This window comes from Denticeps clupeoides, chromosome 10 (assembly GCF_900700375.1).
Source record: "Denticeps clupeoides chromosome 10, fDenClu1.1, whole genome shotgun sequence".
Taxonomy (NCBI): Eukaryota; Metazoa; Chordata; class Actinopteri; order Clupeiformes; family Denticipitidae; genus Denticeps; species Denticeps clupeoides.
Genome location: NC_041716.1, coordinates 4,634,096 through 4,657,237, shown reverse-complemented (window position 1 = coordinate 4,657,237; position 23,142 = coordinate 4,634,096). Strand labels below are relative to the sequence as shown.

Genomic DNA, 23,142 nt, shown 5'->3' with positions numbered 1-23,142 from the left:
TTGCCTTAGTATGATTAGTTGTCCCAGACGGTGCAGGACCTTTTTTTTTACTCTGTTAAGAGTGCAGCCATGCCCAAATCACATGTGCATAGAATTAATTTATATTAAAATAAATATTTTCCATGGACCTTGCCTGACAATGTGCAACGTATGCTTTTACGCGCTTAGAGAACCTCGTAAGATTTGAGGAATAGGCGGAAAATTGGGAATTCATGGATTGCAAGGATTTCCTGGCATCATTAATTCCCATAGCTGTATTTACACAAATGAGCCCATGAGTAGGCAACATGGACATTGAATGAGCCATGTATGAGCTGCAGTGCATTCTGGACTGTGTGAATTTATTCATTGGTTTATTAACCAATTACATGCATCTGACGTTTGTTCTTTCGCACAGTGCGTGGTTTACAACCTTATTAATCCATTATTAACGTACTGATTTAAAGTTGTCTCGTCGCTGACGTGCAGTTAGGAGCCGGACGTTTCCATTTCGTGGTTAATTCCACATTTCAGCTTGGGAATCATGACAGAACAGATCATTAAAATGTGAATAAGTATAAGAAATGTTTGGGCTGCTGTCATAAACTGTAAGTAGAATCGTAGAACACGCTGAGACCCCATCCGTTAGGCTAGCGGTGGGGTCACTCCCCACATTGTGCAGCCACTTGCCACTCAGCTCAGTGCTGCTTAGTACGAAATAAGCGGCTGCCCTGTTTCGTGTCGCGGCGTAATTAATGCCGGCGCCAGAGTCCCGTTGCCCGGTCAGGACTGTGGACTCGGTCCCGCTCGCATTATTCACTGGCTCCCTGGCAAGTGTCACAGTCAGCAGCAACTCCCCTCCTCAATGGCCGCCCGCGAGGGGCTCTCATCTCACGAGCGGCACGGGAAGTGCTGCGGCATCTCCGGCAGGAGAAATGGATCGACTCTGCGGCGGGTTGCCGGGTCGCTAAAATGGCGCAACAAAGATCTCGCGACTGCTTGTCTACATAACGAAGCAGCAAGGAATTGTGGGCCCGGTGGCTTGTGTTGCCGCTGTGTACCGCAACTCCCACTCCTCCGCCGGGGTTTATTAAACATGTTGTTATTTATTCGCTTATGTTGCGGGCCGCATAAATCACGGCTCGTGGCGCCGTGCGAAAGATTACAGGCGGCGAGGAGCTCGTTTAAGAGGCGAAAAGCCCGGCGAACGGGCGCCCCCGATGACTAACAGCCCGCTCTGCCGCTCCGGCTCGGCGCACGCCGCTCCCCGGCCCCTCGTGTGCCATTTGGTCGCACCTGCAGGCCACTCTGGCTGGCTGAACTCTGACTCAGAGTTGTCATTCGCCGGCCTGGCGAGCCAGATCTCTTGTCACTTCCCTCCCCAAGACCCACCGCCATCTGCCTGCCAGCTCCATCGGCCAAGCGGCCATCACCTCGGGACCAATGGCGCGGCTTTGGAGAGAGCGGCGGCGGCGGCGGCGGTGCAAGGAAGGCGAGTGGGAGGCAGACGAGTCCGGGTAGATATTTCCGTCCTGAGCCGCAGCCATGCAGCTCTTCCCCGAAGGTGCCGCGAGAGTTGAAAAATGGGACCAGCGACAAAGTTGGTAATTTCCCAGTCCGCCATTAATTTAGGCCAATTTTTAATTTAAATTTGTTTTCCTGGCGAACGACGGCCGTGCAGACTGTTCAACGAGATCTGGTTTGCCGCGTTCCTTTCATTAAACCCCCCCTCCCACCAGTGGACGGGTCCCCCGTCGTAGCAGCGGTGATTGAGAGCCACGCGATGGCAGCGCGGCAAAATAATACGTCTTAATGGCAATGAAAACGGGCGAGGCCGCGGCAGCTGCGGCACTTAAACCGAAAAGCATTACATCCCAGGAGCGGGGATAACAATTTGCTGCAGATCCCCGCATTTTCACTGCAGCTCTGCACTCGCTGTTCCAAATTCTGGCCCTAATAATCAACCCCTAATAAATGGACTATAAAAGGCGGTGGGAGAAAAGCAATAATAATCAATTACCCAGCGGCAGCAATGTATACCACTCGTTATTAATTAGAAAGGGCTGTGAACAATACTTCATTTTTTTAAACGATTAAATAACTGATTTGTTGATTGATTGATGACGCTCACCCGGGTTAACCTTCACATTTGAGTTTTTACGAATTATAAACAAGATGGGCCATATTTTACTGGCACAAAATAAGACGTTGTGCATAAGGAGTATTCGCTAATGTCGCTGTAATTACACATTAATTACACACGCGCTTTCAAAAACAATCTTAGCCCGCGCAGACGTTAGGACCGTAATGCATTGCATCTCTACGCACAAGAACCATGCACCACCTCGTTTGGTGGAAATGACTTGAGGTCTCTGGAGTTAAGAATGTCCTCGTTCTGTTGCAATAATTATGTTTTTTGCTCATAATAATTAATTTATTTACATTTTCATGAGACCACGGGCACCCTGGGGGGGACGAATAAACAAAACAGAAAATTACTCAGCATCACCGCACTGTCACATCATCATCTCCCCCGTTGTCCACCCATCCGTGAGCGATCTGCATTTTAGATAAGTCTGTGTGAACTTGTAACCCCGCAGAATTCACACAGGCCATCAGAAATTCATTCACACACACACACACACACACACACAGCAAACATTCTTCAGCCCTCATCAGCTGCAGTTATCAGTTACATCATCCCCAACCCCAGCATCCCACAATCCTCTCGTGGCCCGCAGCTCGGAGCCAAGAACCCACGCGGATGAGCACCGGCACGCTGAGAGCGGATGCAGATGACGCCTCGCGCGAAGAGCGGGGATGAAGTGGCATAATTACCGTCGACGCAGGCGGGTCTGGCCCGCGTGGTGCCAGCGATCTGGCCCCTTCGGCAGGCGCAGCGGGCGGTCTGCCGGGCGATGGTGCGTCTTGGCTGGCTGCTGTCTCGGTTCAGCATCACAATCTCACAGGTGCCCACCGCCAACTGGCCTGTAGTGGACCGACAGACACACACACACACACACACACACACACACTGAATGTATTAAAAAAAAACAAACCTGGTTTTATATAAAACCAAGGCCAGAGATTCTTGAATTGTTCCATTTTAGGATTTGATGGGGCAAAAAAAATCCAGGTTAATACTTACATTTCCCCTAAATCTGACAAGTGTTGAAAATGCAATCTTCATAAAGTATATCTAACAAAGGTGTGACCCATCTGCTGCCGTAATGTTTTCCATCCTGACACTGGCATGGGGGTGGATTGGGATTCTTACACACACGTAACTGTCTCTATAGCTGTTCCTCAATATCTGGGCTTCACGCCACCACCGAGAAATGCAACCTTCTGTTGCCCGCGGTCCTACAGCGGCGCGACAAAATTGTTGAAAAAGCCTTTCTTCGCGCTTCAGACCTCAGCTGTTCCCGTTCACCGCCGTCTCTTTACAACGAAAAAAAAGCCTTTTGCATGCCAGCGTGTTGTATGAGACGATGGGTTCTTCCCCCATTCTTATCCAGTCAACTGATGCCAGAAAATAACGTTTTCTTGTTATTGTAACTGAGGCTTATTTGTACCCTCACGCCTCCACGTATGGGACTTCTTCAGGGTCTCTGAGGACGTCTGCATTAGGATGTGCACTAGGTGGCTTGGCAACTTTAATTGGCTATAGGTGAGGAGTGAGAGAGTGAAACATAATCATCAATCAAAAGCTTTTAAGTCAGGAGTGAAAGTAATCTTCCCAACAGTAACTCTGAAATAATCACTTCCGGAACTATCTCAACGTGTGAAAAGCAAATAGTAAAAGTGTCAAGGATTTCGTAATATCCAGAGATGTGCTCGAAGAACCGGGTGTCGGCCTCTCCCGACTCTGTAAACTAATGAATGATCTGCTGCTCGGAGAACAATAGGAGAACAGAGTCTCTTCCTCTACACACAAGCTGTCATTGTTTCACGAAAAGAAGGAATCTCTCCATAAACTGTTCATCTACATCAACGTTTCAACATTGCACAGTACCGTATGCCCCCAAAAAGACCGAGATCCACTGCTTAAGATGGATTCCAATCACCAACTTATTAAAGTGACTTTTACTAGTTGAATATCACACGTGGGAGAGTTATGAATGCCGGTTGCTGATATGACGAGGGCCGTCCTCCCTCCTCCCAGCGTTTGGTCCCGCCCCGCGTGGCGTGTTCGAATGGGGCTACCATGGCCACTGGCACAAAAAGCAAACGGCAAAGTTCCCTCCTTTCTGTCCATGACAAACGTTCAGGGGACTCTCTTCCAGTCCTACAAGTAAGTCATTTCAATGGTGATAATGGTGATTTATGATCGCGATTATTCTTTTTCGTGTGACTGTGAGGCAACAACAGCGGTCGTGGGGGGATCTTTACTTCGGCAATAAAACTGGCTGTGTGGTGGTGGGGTGCCAGTGAATTACAACACAACTAATGCCTTTTCCCTTCCAACAAGAGAGGCCGTTCTTTTCAAGGTTACTCCAGCTCAGGGGCAGACGACAAAAAAAGAAAAAAAGAAAAATCTCGGCTCTAATTATGATGATGAGTCTAAATGAAGCTGCTATTGTCGGCTTGGCTCTGTACTTTTTTTTATTATTCATAACTACACGAGGCCGAAGCCAATGAAAGGGGCTCGGCAAAACACTTTCATTATTTTACATCTGTGTGGGTTGGGAGAGGGCAGACGAGTTCCCCGAGAGAACGTGTGCGGCACATGTCTTATTTAGGCTAAAGCTGGCGAGGGTTGACCGCTTCACCTCTCCTGCTCATACCGTATGTTTGAAAATGCGTTGACGGCAAGTGAGCATATGGCATGAAGGAATGCCGGGAAGATTCAGTCCTTTACATAAAAACACCATTTGATTTTCATCCTGCTTTAATTCAACATGAAAGCACATTTTCATTTTTCTTCAAAATGTGAGCCTGCATGTACAGCTGGTAACCAGCTAAGCAAAATGGGTTCATAATGAAATTACTCAGCCTATCTTGTTCTTAACCAAATAACAAAAGTATTAATATCCTGTTATTTACATTCAATAAAGTTCCAATTCTTACATACACATTAATTACACTTAATTAAGGGTGGTAGTAGCCTAGTGGGCAAGACACTCCCCTGTGAACCAGGAGACCCAGGTTCAAACCCCACTTACTACCATTGTGTCCCTGAGCAAGACACTTAACCTTAAGTTGCTCCAGGGAGGACTGTCCCTGTAACTACCGATTGTAAGTCTCTCTGGATAAGGGCGTCTGATAAATGCTGTAAATGTAAATGTAATCATATGTAATCGTACACATCCTATTAAAATCTTTAAAATGTGGTTAATGTTTATCAAAAAAAATGTGCACTGGTATGACAACAATCAGCCTTTTACTTACAAGAAGAAAATATGGCTGCCAATTCAGAAAACAAATAGTTACTGGAGACCACAAGGGGGCGATATAGAATACTGAATTACTATGATCACAATCTGGCAAATCTATTGGCACTTTGTTATATAACACTGGAATGAACCTTGGGAATGGAACAAATCCTAGTTTTATACTACTGCACATGTCTGCTGTAATTAAATAAATCGCTAAAGCCTTTCTCTCACGTTGCATTGACAGTCATAGTGGTTGAGAGGAACGACAAAAAACAGAATTTGGTGAATGTGTTTTTGTCAAAAGTGCTTAGCATCACTGATTGCGTGCATTCTTATTCACTTTCTTCACGTCACTTTGGACCTACAACCAATAAACCTATTTCTAAATCAAAAGCACTTCTGAAAATGTTTGTTTTTACCAATGCACAAAAAGTCATCGATCCTGAGCCAAGAAGTTGCTCCTTGATTCTGCTTAGTCTTGCATATTGACAAAAATTATTGACAAATTATTGCAAAATTAGTTTAAAAAAAAAAAAACTCTTGTATATTGTCTGAAAAATTATTGCAAAAGTTAGTAAAAAAAAAGAAAAAAAAAGCTTGGTGTGGCACCGAACAACAATTTATTAGTAAGAAGGATAAATGGAATTGCTTAGGAAATTTGCATAAAATTGCCTGATCTCTGAAGAAGGGGAAGGGCTCAGCCTCCCGGCGTCAACCCAATTCTATTGGGAGAGTGAGCACAGCGAGGCACGACCTTGCCAAAAAAAGAATCTCCAAAAAGACGCAACGGCCCTTCTGACAGCAGCGCACGTCGCGGATCCGGACCACGGCGCGGACCTCGGGAAAGGCGGACGGAAGCCCAAGGTCACCTCTCCTCCACGCCGCGCTCCCGCTCGGTAATGTGCTCAACATTAATCCACAACCACTGAATTTAGATAAGGGTATTAAGGCCCCCTCGTCTCCGCAGGGGGGCCTGCGTTTTTCGTCATTTTCGTGTGTCGTTTCGACGCACCCTCCCCGGCCCGAGGGCGAGGCCGCCCCGAAGCCCCTCCCTCGCGCTCCTGTCGCCGCAGCTGGCCGCCCCCGGACAACTGTGCCATCAGATATCAGTGGCCCTCGCGTGTTCCGGCAACTAACATACGAACGGGCCGCAGCAGATAAGCCTGGGGACGCGGGGGGAGTCGAGCGAGGGGAGTTCGGCGAGCCCTGGGCCACGCCGTCACACGCCGTCATTTTAATTGATGTGACAGGGGCTAGCTGCCGCCTCGGCCCGTCGGGGGGGCCGTGGCTTATCTCCGTTTCGGCTGACGGGATCTACATACGGAGGGGTGAAGAGCGTAGGGGAGGGCTGACATCACCAGGCTTGGCAGGGCCACTCTGGGCCGTGAGGGGGAAGAGGCTCCAGGGTCTGGTCGCAGGTCGGGGGCGGGGCGGGGCGGAAAGGCAGGCTTATCTCCATCGCCGCCCGTGGATAGAAGAGCCCGGCCGAGGAGGAAATCTCTTTTTGCGGCTGCATTGTTCGCGCAAATATAATCTCGTGAGCCGCCGTCACGGCGCGTGGGAGGAACGCCCGCGGAGAGTCAACACCGATCCAAAAGCGGGGCCTTGATGATATGTGGCGAGTAATAAGCTCTCGCTGCACGAAAGTAATACCAAGCGGAGAGAATAGCCACAAAGGCACGAATCCAACATGAGCGACTAGTTCCGCCAAACAATGGCGCTCCGCGAAGCTCCGAGTGCGGCCAGCACGCGGGGCAGGAAGTGCTGCCCACAGTTCCACGTGGCGCTAGGCAAAAAGGGACATCGGGAAGCTGTGAATTATGCGCCTTGCCGCGGCACAATTGATTTTGGCTTAAAACGCCTCGGTTTTCCATAAATGTTTCTTCAGAAGTGGAGCAGAAGTGGTGCTTAGTGCAGAATTTACAGCAAGGGTCATTATCCAACGCGCACTCACACTTAACGCCCTTTGTTGAGGACAGAACTGAGGAAGATGGGAAGTGCAGTTCTAACACTATTTAGAAACATATTGTTATGTTTAACCACGTTCCTGTTAATACTCCAAATAATATATTACTCCAGTAAAAGCAGAAATTCTCCCTTTACCTCCCTTCACCTTCAAATGTGCTTATTTTATTACCTTAAATGTACAGAAATTTATTATGGACTATCATGATCTGAGAAATGTATTATTGTGGACTGAGACTGATGTCACTCTCGGCACATCAATATTTTTTATAGGATGTCATTATATAACACTGATGTCTACTAAAATGATCATGAACACAAAACAAGTGTTTTTTTTTTATAAAAAGCACATTTGACATGCAGTGGAGTTAAAGTAAAAAGACAAGCAAAAATGTTTAAGCAATTAGTTGTATTTACACTGCTTTTACTTCAGAGCTTTTACTGTCATGAAGATTGGATCAGAGGAATCCTGGGAATTAAATTTTTATAGGAAAACAACGTGAGCAGCATCTTTTTCAGCATGCGGATCAGAGCTGAACAATTTCAACAAAATTTGAACACATTTCTAAATAAGGTCATACAAATACATAATTAGAATAATACACTAATGATGGTATAAAACAATAGGATAACGTGATCGCACAGCAGGTCCTGGTGCACCTGAATAATGGGTCCTGATAACTCCCAGCGGATGATAATTATGCATGACTGATCAGGACTAGTTAAAAGAGTGCATGGAGGAACCAAATCTTGCTGCTGCATTCATGTGGTTAAGTTCCCTCATGGTGTTTTTATGTTTATTTCTGTTCTTTTTCGGCCATCGTGCCTTTGTTTATTTCCTGTTTAATAAGTAGAATTTCAGAACATGTCAAGCTTCTGAGCCTCCTTCCCCTTCACACGGGGAGTCATGACATCTACGGAACACGGTTACAGAACTCTTCGGTAATTAGGGCCCGAGCACCAAAAGGCTGGAGGTTAGCATAAAAATATATTTTTTTTCTCACATTCCAAACTGTCATGCACAGCTCATTAATACAACATCCAATTTACACGAAAATTGTTGACCATCAAGACAACATGTTCACCATTTCAATCTTACTTCTATCTTTGACAGTGTTGCCTCTCCCTTTTAGTGACAGAGTGAAATGTTAATGTGCATGAGCTCGTCCAGCCTAAAAGGGGCGGGGCTCTTGCTCTAGAGAAGGAGGGTGGAATTTCTCTCACAGGATCAGAGGAATCAGATGGCTGAGACTTTCAATCAATGCTCCATTTTGTAAAAATAATTCTGCATGAATCCATTGCTGTACGGTAATGTGTGCGAGGGCCCGTTCATCACTGCTTGTGGTTATATTTACTTCTGTATTTATGAAGATACCAATATAACTGTATGATACAATCCCAAAACTGCCCTGATTGGAATCCCGATCCGTCAAGGTGCCACTGAGCAAAGCACCGTCCCCACGCACTGCTCCCCAGGCGCCTGTCATGGCTGTCCACTGCTCACTCAGGGTGATGGTTAAAAGCAGAGGACACATTTTGTTGTGTCACCGTGTGCTGTGCTGCAGTGTTTCACAATGATGATCACTTCACTTTCAACTACTCTTTTACTCACAGTGGTCTATGTACTGCAATTTACAATACAAGAAGAACAACAAATTTGATCTACAAAAATGGAATTCAGACAAAAAAAAATCCTGATAATTCTGTTCAAATGCAGTTTGTTCAAAGTGATCAAATTGTTTCCAGAAACCTTAATTTTGTGTCTGAGCTATACGGACCCAGCAGGTAACACATTACATAATGTATTACATGAATTTAAGAAATATTTATTTCCCTTCATGGCATTATATGTATCGAGATGTATCTATGCAGTTACTGAATATGGAATATTGGGAAGTGAGTTGGTTGCCTTTGTTTCCAGATAATGCTCCGCTCTGTTGTGATTTAATCAACGCTAATTAATTACGCTCCGAATCGCTCAGAGATAATGCTCAGAGGAAATGCATGGGATACCTGTATGTATCTGACTATGTTTTCGCACTGGACCCTGGGAAATGGATTCTGATGAGAGGCGATGGTCTCCGTGGACGCTCACTTGCGTCATTAGCTCCCACTTGAAGTGTAACTTCACCCCGAGCTCCACCCACTGCACAACCTCGAGGACCAAAGAGGGCAAGGGGTCGATTGGGGGGCGCGACTGAGCTGAGTAGTGGGGGGCGTGGCTGTCTAATCCAGGGACCCTGATTGGAGGACATTTAACACTCCAGCGGCTTGTGATGATTGTGCAATTATCCTCACATAAAATCACGATTATAAAAAAAACTGTGATTTTCTTAATGTTAACAGCAGCATCCATGTTTTTCATTACGGTACAATTAAGTGTTGAGTACCTCTTTCATTTATTACTTAATGAAGCAGCTGTGCTACGGCTAGCAGTAACATGGTCTGCGAGAGGGAAGGTATTTTCTGTACTTCTTATTCGAAGTATAATAATGTAACAGCAACAGGACATTTATTAAGTGAACGTTTCTACGATGGGTTGTGGTAAGAACATGACATGTGAGCTGTCATGTCGGTGCGCCCCGCGGCCCCGCGGACGCAGCTTGTCTCCTTCATTGGAGCCAATTAGGCCCTTGCAGCCTGACTCGTCCATTAACTCATTAATCTCAGATTTTATGTCGTTTTTTTTTTTTTTTTCTTTCTAATTCATTTCAGCACATCTCAGGCAGGTTGTGTTATTTTCCTCAACACTAATAGAGAGGATCTTTTTTTTTTTTTCATGACAGTGAGAAGCAAAATGAAAGAAAAAAAAAAATTTGAACAATTGTTATATTGTTCACCAGCGCATAACCAATCAATTCCTTAAGAATTGGCTTCTAATTGGCCTGCTGCATGAAATGAACGAATGGGAGCTCCGCATTGTCAGAATGATATTTGTATGCGTGGGTGTGTGCTGGAACCCCCCCCTTCCCCAGTGGCTACAGGCCTGGATCTGTGCTACCTCGGCTGACTCCTCGCATTGTGTGCGCCTCACCCACGCCGGTCCTCGTGCGATGAGGTGGGCGGTGGGGGTTCGTTAACAAAAGGAGCGTCCCAGGCCGAGCGGCCGTGAATCGCGGCCCTGACAGCTCGCCCACAAAGCCGGGCCATCAGTCACGCGCGCGACAGGAAGTCCGGCCGCCTGTCCGCGCGTCGCCACGCGGGCCTCCGTCCGCGCAGATGGATGGCCCGCCATCGCCCGCCGCGGCGCCAGTTTATTCAGCGATAAATTTGGAAATGTCAGGGCTCTCCCTCCGAGGCCCGTCCAATTACGCTGCAACAACACCGGCGCCGAGCGCTCTTAATCAAACCCGGGCCGGCTGCGCGCGTTATGAGCCTTTACAACGCCCTGATGTTCCGGAAGGTGGAACGTCGCAGGCCGACGGGCCTAGCCTGTAAAACTTGCGATCGGTCGGCGAGCGCGGCCCGCCAGACACGAGCGTTAAGCGCCTCTGCGAAATTAAAATGTTTCCACGATATTTCACGAACGAGTAATCCTCTCAGGTCCTCCAGGGAAAAAGTCGGCGGGCGGACGGGGATTCTAATGGGACTTTCTGACAACGGGGCGTAATCTCGTCAATCTCCGGTCTCACCGCCGAGCTGCCACCGACGAAGGCGGCTGTCGCCGGGGTTATTAACGACGAGGGAGGGGGGGGAATAAAGTAATAATAGTAATGCTAACTTCCCCCGAGCCTCGGCAGCCCCGTTACCCATAACTCCTCCCACTCGCTAATTCTGATGCTTCTGCAGCCAGGCCTGGACGCAGCCGACCCGTCCAATTGGTCAGAACGAACACATGCACGCAAAATAATCACATTTGCCAAACATTCTGCACGTAGCGAATTATCATAGACGGCGGATAAAACAGCTTGAATTCAGACCAAAAAATGACCACAGTGGTCAATCGGGACTGAGCTGCAGCGGCTGCGGAACCGAAGCTGTGACAGTCACTGTGACATTTAAACACAAAAAATCATGACACATTACATCTCCAAAAAGTTAAAATATAGTGAAAAAAGGTCATTTGATTTTGTTATTATGTCAAAAAGGTCAGCCGTCATATATAGTATTCTCATGAAAGTTATGAAAATCAGAAATCCAGAATATCTTCATTTCTACAATCAGTACTTATTTTTCAAAGATGCATTGATATTCAGCGTTATTTGGAACATTCTGGAATTTCCATCCCATAAGACAGCGAGGATGCTTGGATGTGGAGAACGCAGGGTTCCTTCAGAGTGAGGTATGGAGACCACACCGTGCTGTTCATCACCAGGGGCCGTGTCCCGAGAAGAAGAAGAACCTGCCTTTCGGTTTGCTGCCAGATCATGAAACTCGTGTGGAGACTCGTGAGAGAAGGTTCAAGGCCGACACCAAGGTCGGAGTGGCACAGAGGCGCTGAGTTCTGTAAAGATGATCCTGGCTCCTCCAGGCTTCATCCAGCCAACCTGGAAGGTCCAGCAGCGACTCCCAACAAGTGTGCCAAGCTATGCAAAGCCATATTTTATTTTGGTCATCTGTTTTGAGATACGAACAAGCCCTACATGCCTTGAGTCTTGAACAGAAATATGATCTTCTAGGAGCACAGCTACTAAAAAATAAGACCCTACCCCCGGGAATTCTGCACGACCTTCCAGAATTGTCTTGAACTGCAGCAAATTGGACCAATCAGCAAAAACGTCACTCTGCCAAAACCGTGACTTCGGCCATAACATATACATATTACGTAAAACGTGATATGATCACGTTCACAACTGTGTCATCAAAACGTTATCTGAACGTTAACATATACACACAGACCAGGCAGGAAACGTATCAGATCTCAGGGATGACTGAGTGGCGAAGACGTTCTCTCTGGAACAAGCCGCCCGTCGTATTAATAAACGAAACCAAAATCCCCAAATCAAACCACAACACGGAATGTCCTTTTTTTTCCCCAAGAAAAGTTGCCATGAAAACCAGTCGGTGAATTCGTGGTGGGATTGGTGCAATTGGTTACGTACACAGACGGAACCTGCGGCGTGAACTAAGCAATAAGACGGTAAGAAGAACCACCCCCACCCATCAGGCCACGTCTGCGCTTTTAACCCGTTTTGGCCGGACGGCGGAGGAGGAACCATCCTGCAGCCTCCTGAAAGCAGTCATTAAAAAACCATGGGCAGGCGTGGTGGGAGACATTTTGTCGTTTCTGCTGAATACTGTAGGCTCCCGTTCGTGCCGGCCGTCGCGGTGCCAGGTTTTTGAGAGAGAACGACCGAGACGACGCCGGGGTGGTCCCTGCCACGCCACGGCGGGGCGTGGGTGAGGGTGGGGTGGGAGGGGCAGGGAGGATGGTTCATTTCTCATTGGCCGACAGTGTCTTTTGCTGCATTATTGTTAAGAGAGGAGTCCTAACACACACACACACACACTCACACACACACACAGCCTGTCCCAGCTGCCTGCTTTAACTTCCAAGTCTTTCAGCTGCCTTTTCCATCTTTTGCACATATCTCTCTGCCTCTCTCTCTCTCTCACACACACACACACACACACACACACACACACACATACACATAGAGTAAAGAGTATTTTCAGGGCACTGAACTTGTTATCTGGAGGAAAGGCTCTGTAAGACAACCTCAGGCAACGTGACATTATATCACCAGGTCAGGACGCGTCCCCGTTTTTACTCCCCTTATAATAAACCTTCTTATAATAAACCGCCGTTAGGATAATAATAATAATAATAATAATAATGAATAATAATACTTGCCTTCCTTGACGAGTTGGGAGTAGATGAGCCAGAGCAGGAGCAGGAAGCCGAGCGACGCTCCTCCGCCGGCGCACAGCGTCCTCATCCCGGACTGCATCCCGCTCACCCGCGCCGCGCCGCCCGCTCCATCACCGGGGAGAGAGACGCGGTTCCGGGGCAACTTCGCTCCGCGGAGGCTGCTGGGAAGGACGGCTTCTGGCGCGCATTCAGGAAAAGAAGTCGGGAAAGTGTTCGAGCGACGGCGAAGAAGGAGAAATATCCTCCCCCGGCGGGTTCCGCTACTCCAACCCTACTCCGACCCCCGCCATCCTCACCAGCGTCGGCGGCGCGCAACGTACAAAGTGAATAAGCGTGGAACGGGAACGGGCTGGATCCACGTCACGGGGAGAGATAAAAACCGGGAGAAGTTGCTGCGCCACCGCGCCGTTCCGCAGGAATGTTCCAATTTAGGAAGAAAAAAAGAAGAAGAAGAAGAAACGAGACGGAGAGGAGAGGAGAGGAGAGGAGAGAGGAGGCGACCACGCGTCTGCGTGGGAAGGTAAAACGGTGGGATGGGGAGGAGAGGAGGAGAGAGAGAGAGAGATGGGGATGGGAGGGGGTGGCACTCACCTCGTCCCTCGATCCCGTTCGTGTTGGTGTCGCCGGGCTCCAAGTTGGTGACTGCGCAGCGCCTCTGCAGAACGCAACAGGAGCTCCGCGCTCCTCCAGCCCTCCAGTGTGTGTGTGTGTGTGTGTGTGTGTGTGTGTGTGTGTTCAGACGACGACGAGAGGATTGCACATAAATAAACCAACCAGTAAAAGCAGCCAGGAAGGTTTGCTGTCGTGCCTGGTGCCACGAAGGCTGTAAGGAGCAGATCCTTGCCTGAGAGCTTCCATATTGGGTAATTCCATGACCCAGCCCTTGTTTCACTTGCTGCATAAAATTATGCCCCATCGACTGCCAGTGTGCTGAGATTACCGATGTGCGATTATCACAATGTGAGGTCGTAATGTTTTGGCTGATCGGTGTACAATACGGGCCAAAAGTTTGGACACACCTTCTCATTCAATGTGTTTTCATGACCATTTGCGTTGGTAGATTCTCACTGAAGGCGTCAAAACTATGAATGAACACATTTGGAGTTATGTACTTAACAATAAAAGGTGACCTGGTCTCCACAGTCACCGGACCTGAACCCAGTCGAGATGGTTTGGGGTGAGCTGGACCGCAGAGAGAAGGCAAAGGGGCCAACAAGTGCTAAACACCTCTGGGAACTCCTTCAAGACTGTTGGAGAACCATTTCAGGTGATGACCTCTTGAAGCTCATCGAGAGAATGCCAAGAGTGTGCAAAGCAGTAATCAGAGCAAAGAAACTAGAATATAAAACATGTTTTCAGTTATTTCACCTTTTTTTGTTAAGTACATAACTCCACATGTGTTCATTCATAGTTTTGATGCCTTCAGTGAGAATCTACGAACATAAATGGTCATGAAAATAAAGAAAACACATTGAATAGAAGGTGTGTCCAAACTTTTGGCCTGTACTGTATATCAAGCAGCTTGTGACAATCCCCCCCCCCCAAAAAAGTCCTACAAGCCATCTGTGTGGTCAATAAACCCGCTGTGTGTTGTGCACACAGTCAGATTTAGCGCCCTGCCAGTGCCACTCCTTCTTCCAAATGACCGTCATTAAATTGTCCCCGCCCGTCGAGTGTCGTACCCATGATCCACGCTGCCACTCCTCGCCATCGACGTGCAATGCGCAGACGCCTGGGAATTATCGACCACGATGAGGGCCTTCATCATACCGGCTAAAACCAGACTTAACCTCTTCCTGACCCAAAGGTCGCGTCCGTCCCTGTATTCCATGTGAGTGAGTTTTGAAGAGGAGCTGCGGTACGCTGATCTCCGGGGCTTAAGGGGTTGCAACTATAATCCACTGTTTGGATACCGGATTTATGTACATTTTGAAATTTATTGGAAAAACACAACTGTTTTTCTCTCATTCCGTTCCATTCCGCAGACAGATTCGGACCAAAAGTGGCTGTCAAACAGCGGTTAATTAAACCGAGTCTACTGTCTCTGGTTCCCCACAGAAGCAGGACCTTCTCCCAGTATAGGGGTTAGAGACACAACTTGGACAACAGGAGAAAGCGGCAATCCAACGTCAACCAACAAGAGACTGGAGAGCCTGGACTGGTCAGCAGATGTGGAGGGTTGGTCTGTATGAACTAAATTCCCATCACCACATAACACTGGGAGAGAAAGATGGAATTTTCCTTTCACAGTCTACTTGTAGACAAATACAACATCATGGAAGAATCTGAGGAGCCCAAAACCTCTTCAAGCAAGAGTTCTCAAAGTTCTCAAAGGCGAGTGGGGAAAAAAAGTACCGTCAGCAGATCTCAGGAGCTTCAGTAAAACACCGAGAAGTATTTCTAATGCGGGTTTTGGACAGAATATGGAGAACTTGATTCAGAGGAATCGATCGGTTCCTTTGCTGAGTCAGAGAATTACCTCCTTGCCACAACGGTTTCTTGGACAGCATTATTATACGGAGACCATCGAGTCGAGATTTGAACCCTCATGTTTGGTCTCAATAAAAGAGCCACTGAGGAATGAACCCTACTACTGCTGTTCAACAGTAGCTGTCCTTACCATTTGGATAAATTATCCAAATGACTGAAAGACTATGAGAAAAAACACATTTACATTTACAGCATTTACCAGACGCCCTTATCCAGAGCGACTTACAATCAGTATTTACAGGGACAGTCCCCCCCTGGAGCACCTTAGGGTTAAGTGTCTTGCTCAGGGACACAATGGTAGTAAGCAGGACTTGAACCTGGGTCTCCTGGTTCATAGGCGAGTGTGTTACCTACTAGGCTACTACCAGCCCCTACCAACACCGACGTAGTTGTGATGTTCAAAGTCTGTTCTATTAGCTGGCGTTTGAGAACCTTGTCTGATTGTAGATTTAACCAAAAACTAAAAATTTCTTAATAGCTTGACACTGAAGATAAAAGACACTGAACCCTGAGTGTCTCCAGGGGGACTGTCCCTGTAACTACTGACTGTAAGGCGCTCTGGATAGTTCACATGTGGTGGCCTAGCGGTTAAGTAAGTGGCCCAGTAATCAGAAGGTTGTCGGTCCCCGATCCGCCAAGGTGCCACTGAGGTTGTCGGTCCCCGATACGCCAAGGTGCCACTGAGGTGCCACTGAGCAAAGCACCGTCCCCACACACTGCTCCCCGGGCGCCGGTCATGGCTGCCCACTGCTCACTCAGGGTGATGGGTTAAATGCAGAGGACAAATTTCACTGTGTGCACTGTGTGCTGTGCTGCTGTGTATCACGTGTGACAATCACTTCACTTCACATTACAAAATATCGTATTTGGCACCATCTATTGGGACTGCATTTTTTGTCTAGACCATGAAGGTCGGACGACAACTCTTGCGAACATTTCTGAACGTATCGCAACATAACATCCCTGAAACATGTGGTTTTTAATCCCTGTTCAGAAGTATGGCCGAAAGTCCATGAACCCGAACCCCGGTCAGCAGCACTCTGCATCGATTACTCATGCCGTCAAATGATAAACTCGCAGCAACCAGCTGCATGGTTGCATGTTGATGATGGTGTTTCCATTTTCTACCCGTCATTGTGGAAATGTTAATAAGGATCCATCAGACGCACTGATGTCTATTGATTGCACTGATGCTGACGGCGCGGCCTGCGACCTTCCCTTGATCTCCTATTGATGATGAACCCTGTTCCGGCCATCTAGCGGTTTTCTCGTTTTCGCTTTGCCGCGCCGCGCAGCACGTGCGACCACAGCCGCGGCCTTCCGTTGACAGCCATGTTGACAAGCTATTGAGAGCGAAGGGCAGACCTGTCCTCTAGAGGACTTCAGGAACTGAAAACAAGCCCATCAAAATGCAGCAGCAGTGGCAGCTTCCTGCTTCTCTACAGAACTCTGCAACAACCAAAAAAAAAAACCCCAAAAAACGAGTAGATAATAGTGTTGCATGCATGCACGGTGAAAACGATCATCCCGCTCACCCCAAACCCTCCAAAGCACCACACTTTTTTTCAATTACGTGCAATAAGCAATTTTGCTGATGATTAAACGGCTCTTCGACGGGCCATCTGTGCGGCCTAATACGAAAACAATAAATCAGATTCCTCGGCGCCACTCGCGGTAAAATGGCCGCACTTCTGCAAGGTGCCTCTGTGTTCAGGGAACGTGTGCAGCAAATTGATCTCATCCATTCAGATCTTTGCAGGAGGTCATCAAGGCGGCGCAGGGGGACCAGCAGTACGGTACCATCGGTAAAATGCGATTAGTCCAAAAGTTACGTTCATTTCGCCTCGCAAATGGATACCCGAACATATTAGATGCATGTGATGTCTGCGGCCGGGGCTATTCTTATCCGCCCTGCAGGACAAACGCAACAGTAGTTTACCAAAACTACTGTGCCAAAAAATGGCACATTTCTCTCTGGTTATTTAGCTAATTCTACGAGGGCGATACCACAGCGCTAAATCCCATTACCAACAATGCAGACTGCGTTTGTTCGGCACCGTAAAGATATTTTATTGGCCGTTTAAAGGTTACTGTCGAGGCACGGCGCGCCATATGGCCGCTCGATGCCCTTTTATGGCCGTGCCGAGCCCTGGCTACATTCAGTCAGCTTCTACCGCGTTCTGTAACAGGCCGGGGCATGTGACCAGCGCAGGGCCGATCTGCGGAGTTCCAGCTAGCGTCTCGGCCGAGGTTGAAGTGGGCGGGGGGTGTCGGTGTTTTCACGCAACGTGATCAACTCCTTCCCAGGGTGGGTGGTGGCGTCTCTGGCGTAGCGAGTCCTGCTGGGAGTGATGGGGCTCTGGGAGTGCTCCTCATTCTGCAGTAAGAATAAGTCCATTATGTCCCAGACATCATAGCCAAGTCTCCCAATAACCCCTGGGGCTCCGGTCTCGACTATCGATCACCGCGTAAACCGCGGCCAGCGTATTCACCGTGACCTCCTGTCTAAATGCCATTGGTTCCAAAGACAAAATTGCAACAATTAGATTACACAATGCACAATTAGAGACAGAACAATACGTCTGAGCCCTTCATGCTGCGACGGGAACTAAAAACCTGCATTTTTGGTTTATTATCTGTGTAGCTATACTTGTTGATGTCATTAATGGAACATTGTGGAATTATTTAACTTGATATATAACTCGAATTGCATGCCATACTGCCAGTGATGACAATAAATCTGGTACGCCCCAAGCAACAACAATTTTTTTTGTCAGTTAGACATAATAAGCAATTTGCTGGTGATTTCATGGCTCTTGGGCAAACCATCTGTGCAGCCAAAAGTTTAGGTGTTTTTTTTTCTTTCATTTGTTAACACTTCTCTTGTTGTAGCTCATTTTAACACTATTGATCTAATGTGCAATTTTTAAGTTAAATGAAGTGGGACATTTTGTTAAAAATAAAATTCTCTGGGGAATTTAATGGTAAAAACAATTTAATGTGAGAAAAATTTTAATAAAATAAAAAAATACAAGATGTCTCCATACAGCTCCATTATCTATTAGTATAATTGCATAATTGGTTACGTTTTACTGTTTTAAAATTATTGAAATTTTATGGTTAAACTTTCCTTTGATATCTCTCTTTTAATAAGTTTTAAGTTTTAATTATTGTTTTTACTGTAACTGCGTTGCTGATATCTTTGAAAGGTCTCTGTGGTGACCTCAATGAAACGGACCTGCTTAATAAATAATAACTCTATGGTGCTGTATTTCCTGAATGAATGGACTCGTCGAATTGAAAACGCTGCAGACAGTGTAACACAGACACAACCAACAGAGGTGAAATAGCAAAAAGCTGAAACCCTCAGTAAATTTGCAGAAGCCCACCTCTCGCTGTAAACAATAAACTGGTGTGATTTAGAGCCATGAAAAAGTAAAACGCTGGTGCGATTTCAAAATGCAATTTAAAAATGTAGAGCCTGCATAAGCAATTCCACCAAATAGGGTCTTTCTGTCACCTGAGAAATATTGCAGCAGCATGGTGGATAACAAAAGACTAATGCACGCGTTCATTTCCAGTAGGCTTGGATCCAACAATACTGTTTTTCCCGGCTTTCCACGGCTGACATCAAATTACAGTCGACTGGAGACACATGTGTGTTGGAATGCAGAAAACATTTTGATATCTCCTCACCGGCGGCTTGTGTGTTTTTTTTTAAAAGAATTTATTTATATTCATTGTCGGAATGGACGGGCCTCTCGCTGCATATTAGAGTTTGGCTCCTCAAGCATCCTTCAGGTCTTCTGACACTGGTCTTGAAGTATCAAAAGCAAAAGCTGAGACGTGTGTGGAAGATGTTTTTTTTTTCACTGCACGCCCTTGCACCAGCTTTGCCTTGCAGAAATGATGATCTGTTTACTGCATAGCAGCATTTTATTACAAGTTCTGCTTTTTTTATATTTACATAAAAGGACTATATACTGCGGCGTATTTGAGGGGGGCACACATTGTGCATGCCTGTTGAAGACATCAGAGATGAAAGATGAAAGTCGTTGGACGTGTTATTGCAGCCTGCACATTGGTTTTATAGGACACCCTAACAAGAGCGTCTAGCGTGTACCCGGACACCTGGACTTCTCTGCTTATCTAAATGTGACGTGTTGGAAACTTTTCTTTTCAACCGGAACCACAGATAAACTTGGAGAGATGTCCCACACCTGCAGGAGGCTGGTTTTATTTGCTCTGCACCTGGTAAAAACCACTCCTGGTCCCTGTGTGTGTATTACAAGTAAACCCTGCTGAAATGTGAGCAAACGGACCCGTAGTTATCTCTCCGCAGATATGATAATAAAGTCTAGTCATTAGACAGTAACACAACGTGACTCTGCATACAGGGCAATTGGAAAGCCAGGATGAGAGAGGCCCAGAGAACATCTGATTGTGTACTTACACTAAAACCATTAATCTGCACTAAATGGCATATGACATATTTTAATTGGAAAAGGATCCAGGTGGTGCAAACAACAGTTGGAGTGTGAGCTCTTTGTCAGTGCTACTAAATAAGGGACCATCTACAAATTGCTGCAAGCTAGAGGTGTGAACCTTCACTGGGCTCACAATTCATTTTGATTACGATTATCAATCCTCCGATATGTGGCATCAGGTGAGTGTGGACTGAACACAGACTGCAGAAAACCAAAAGCCTCTACATGGACTACTTTTTAACTAGCATTTTTATACTGCTGCCAGAAAATCGCCAAGCAACTTTATGATGCAAACGATTATGAATAATCCACATCTGCATCGCGATGCATCGATTATAAGATTAATTTCGATAGTTGATCCTCTTAACGCATTAATCGTCTAAACAAATGGCATGAATAAAAGACAGAATTATTGTTTTTTGCAAAAAGGCCAAATAATTCTATATTGACCAAACCAACTCTAATACACACAACACTATCCATGAAATAGCCCTGGAGTAAAGCCATTGTCAGGTCTTACTCCAGGCCACTGTCAGGCCATTTTGTCTGAGTTCCTTAAAGTGCCCTGCAATGACCCTTTTTGTTTTTATCACATGGTTGAAACATACAGTGGCGAATGCAGTTCCACTAGCAAGAACATAACTCAACAATAACCATCTTAATCAATGGCTACCTGATTACTGTGCACTAACATTATAAAACATGACATGACATTTCAAAAGTAAACCAAATGACAGCACAACCCAATAGCCAATGACCATTTTCCTTATTTGGCTTGTTCTCATGACCCTGTTCAGACATCCTCAACATCCATTGCAATAAGAAGCATCAGTCATATTACAGAAAACTGGTCTGCTGTGCACTGTGGGCAAAAGGCTGTACAGCCTGCAGAACCGCTTCGCAATGAGGTACCACCAGGTCCGCAATGAGCATTTTATTACATGGGTGTTGAAAGACAAAAAAAAGCCCCCAAGCTTGAATAATGGCGCCCCACCAAGCGGCGCGCCAGAGACCCAATGTGGGGTGGGCTTCCCTGCCGTGTTCTCGGGCCCGCTCAACCTCGAACCTGCTGGAAATGGCAGGTTGTACCACCAGCTTTGACTGCTGGTTGGGAATGGAGTAGCCAGTTTCATCCTGGGATTGGCTGATTTGAATCCCAATGTTGCTTTGACCTTAAGACTGCTGAAGGCTGAGCAATTTTGACAAATGCGACGGCATGCATTTCTAGTGAGACGGACTTGTTTTACGGACGTTTGCATGATGAATGCCAAAGTGCACCAGAGCTGGATGGGAGCTCATTTTAAGGACTGTGCGTTGCTTTATTTTTATGCTTATTATTTTACGGGTGAACTTCATTTGACTTTATTCCTGATGGAACTAGGGCATGGAGTAGAATGGGGTGAGACCTTTATGAAACTGGCCTTTAATTCGGACTCGGTCATCAAAACAGAATATAAAGTTAAGGTCCAGTGCATTCAAATCTAATGATGTTCCAAGAAATGTGTCGCTGGTCGTTGGACTTTTTGTCCTGGCAGCAAAATCATGATGAACTACACAATCTGACATGGCAGTGAAGTGGCAATATGAAATGCAATTTATATACTTATAAATTTTCATGTCTGTTGCATTTTTTGCAGTTTGATGGTTGCCTCCTTTTCTAGTTCTGAAAAAGACCTTTTTAATGTTGAATGTGGTACAGTCAATTTTAAAATTAATAAAAATTTTGCTATTAATTAATTAGTATGTGTGGTGATTGACATATGTGATACACAGCAGCACAGCACACGGTGCACACAGTGAAATTTGTCCTCTGCATTTAACCCATCACCCTGAGTGAGCAGTGGGCAGACAGGTGCCCAGGGAGCAGTGTGTGGGTACGGTGTTTTGCTCAGTGGCACCTCAGTGGCACCTTGGCAGATCGGGATTTGAACCGGCAACCTTCTGATTACGGGGGCGATTTCTTAACCGCTAGGCCACCCAAGCTAGAAGTAATACCGGGAGGTGATCGTTTAAATGCATGGCACAAAAAAGAAATGTCGGGTTAAACAGGGCATTCAGCAGTATGATGGCTTGTGGGAAAAACTATTGCGCAGTCTGGTGCATCGGGCCCTGATGCCGTGATAGCATCAGCCAGATGGGTGTAGTGAAAAGAGCCCATGTGATGGGTGTAGAGGGTCAAGCTCGTTGCTGGAGGCCCTCCTGGAGCAGCACTTGTGGAAGATGTCCTGTTGCGGAGGGAGAGATGTTCTGATGATTTGGCATGATAGTCTACAGCACAACTTGTCCAAATTTTGGCAATATACAGTATATATGCATATATATATGTGTGTGTGTGTGTGTGTGTGTGTGCAGATTAGAATAAAACCTATTTGGGTGCAGTGATATTGTGGCCCAGTAATCTTCTTCAGCAGAGGCAATTGGTCCGAGAAGGCAAGAGCAAAACAAAAAATATGTATGTAAAAAAGTACTTGGGCTTATTCTGTTATTGTTATTACAAATGCTGTTAAATCATGTCATTAATTAAATAATTAAAAAAAAAAAAATAATGTTCCAAATACAATTATTTTAATTATACAAATATAAAATGTATTTAATATTCCTGAACCGCTATAAAAATAATGAATTTACCAGGTAACATACACTTAAGGAAGGGTAAGGAAAGAATGCTTCTCTTCTGTATAATTATCTTGCATGAAGGGTCATAAAAGAGGAATAAGAGTGAAATTCCTATAAGGTGCTCATTCTCCAATGGTGCCAATCAATAACGAAAGCATTCCAATCATCGCTTGCCACGTCTCGGACCACTCACTGCACTAATCTGTTGTGTTTCATTTAACATAATTAATGAATTCTTTTCAGACCAATTAATCATCCCCACGCGATGGTTCAAAAGTCTGGCAGTGTGGCCAGGTGAAGCGTGTCTGAGTAATGGCTGCTCAGATTCGTTTCGACTGATGGGCTCGCTGTGATTGACTAACTATCACCTTCAGTATAATTCCCAAGGTGTTTCAGCACTCAGTTAACAAGGCTA

The 23,142-nt window shown here is 46.2% G+C and overlaps 1 protein-coding gene across 3 annotated transcripts in view; it reads right to left on the bottom strand.

Moving 5' to 3' along the window:
• The window catches only part of tafa5l (TAFA chemokine like family member 5, like), a 30,515-nt gene extending 16,352 nt beyond the window's left edge, over positions 1-14,163 (bottom strand). The window contains exons 1-3 of one of the 3 annotated variants that reach the window (XM_028994170.1): positions 13,726-14,163; positions 13,117-13,311; positions 2,818-2,967 (exon numbers count right to left, since the gene is read on the bottom strand). In XM_028994170.1, coding sequence (XP_028850003.1) covers positions 2,818-2,967; positions 13,117-13,311; positions 13,726-14,161 — 781 coding nt within the window. In that variant the 5' untranslated portion in view covers positions 14,162-14,163. Of the gene's footprint in view, positions 1-2,817; positions 2,968-13,116 lie in introns of all 3 variants that reach the window. The other 2 variants (XM_028994171.1, XM_028994172.1) reach the window with 2 other exon arrangements.
• Between the last annotated feature and the right edge of the window lie 8,979 nt (positions 14,164-23,142).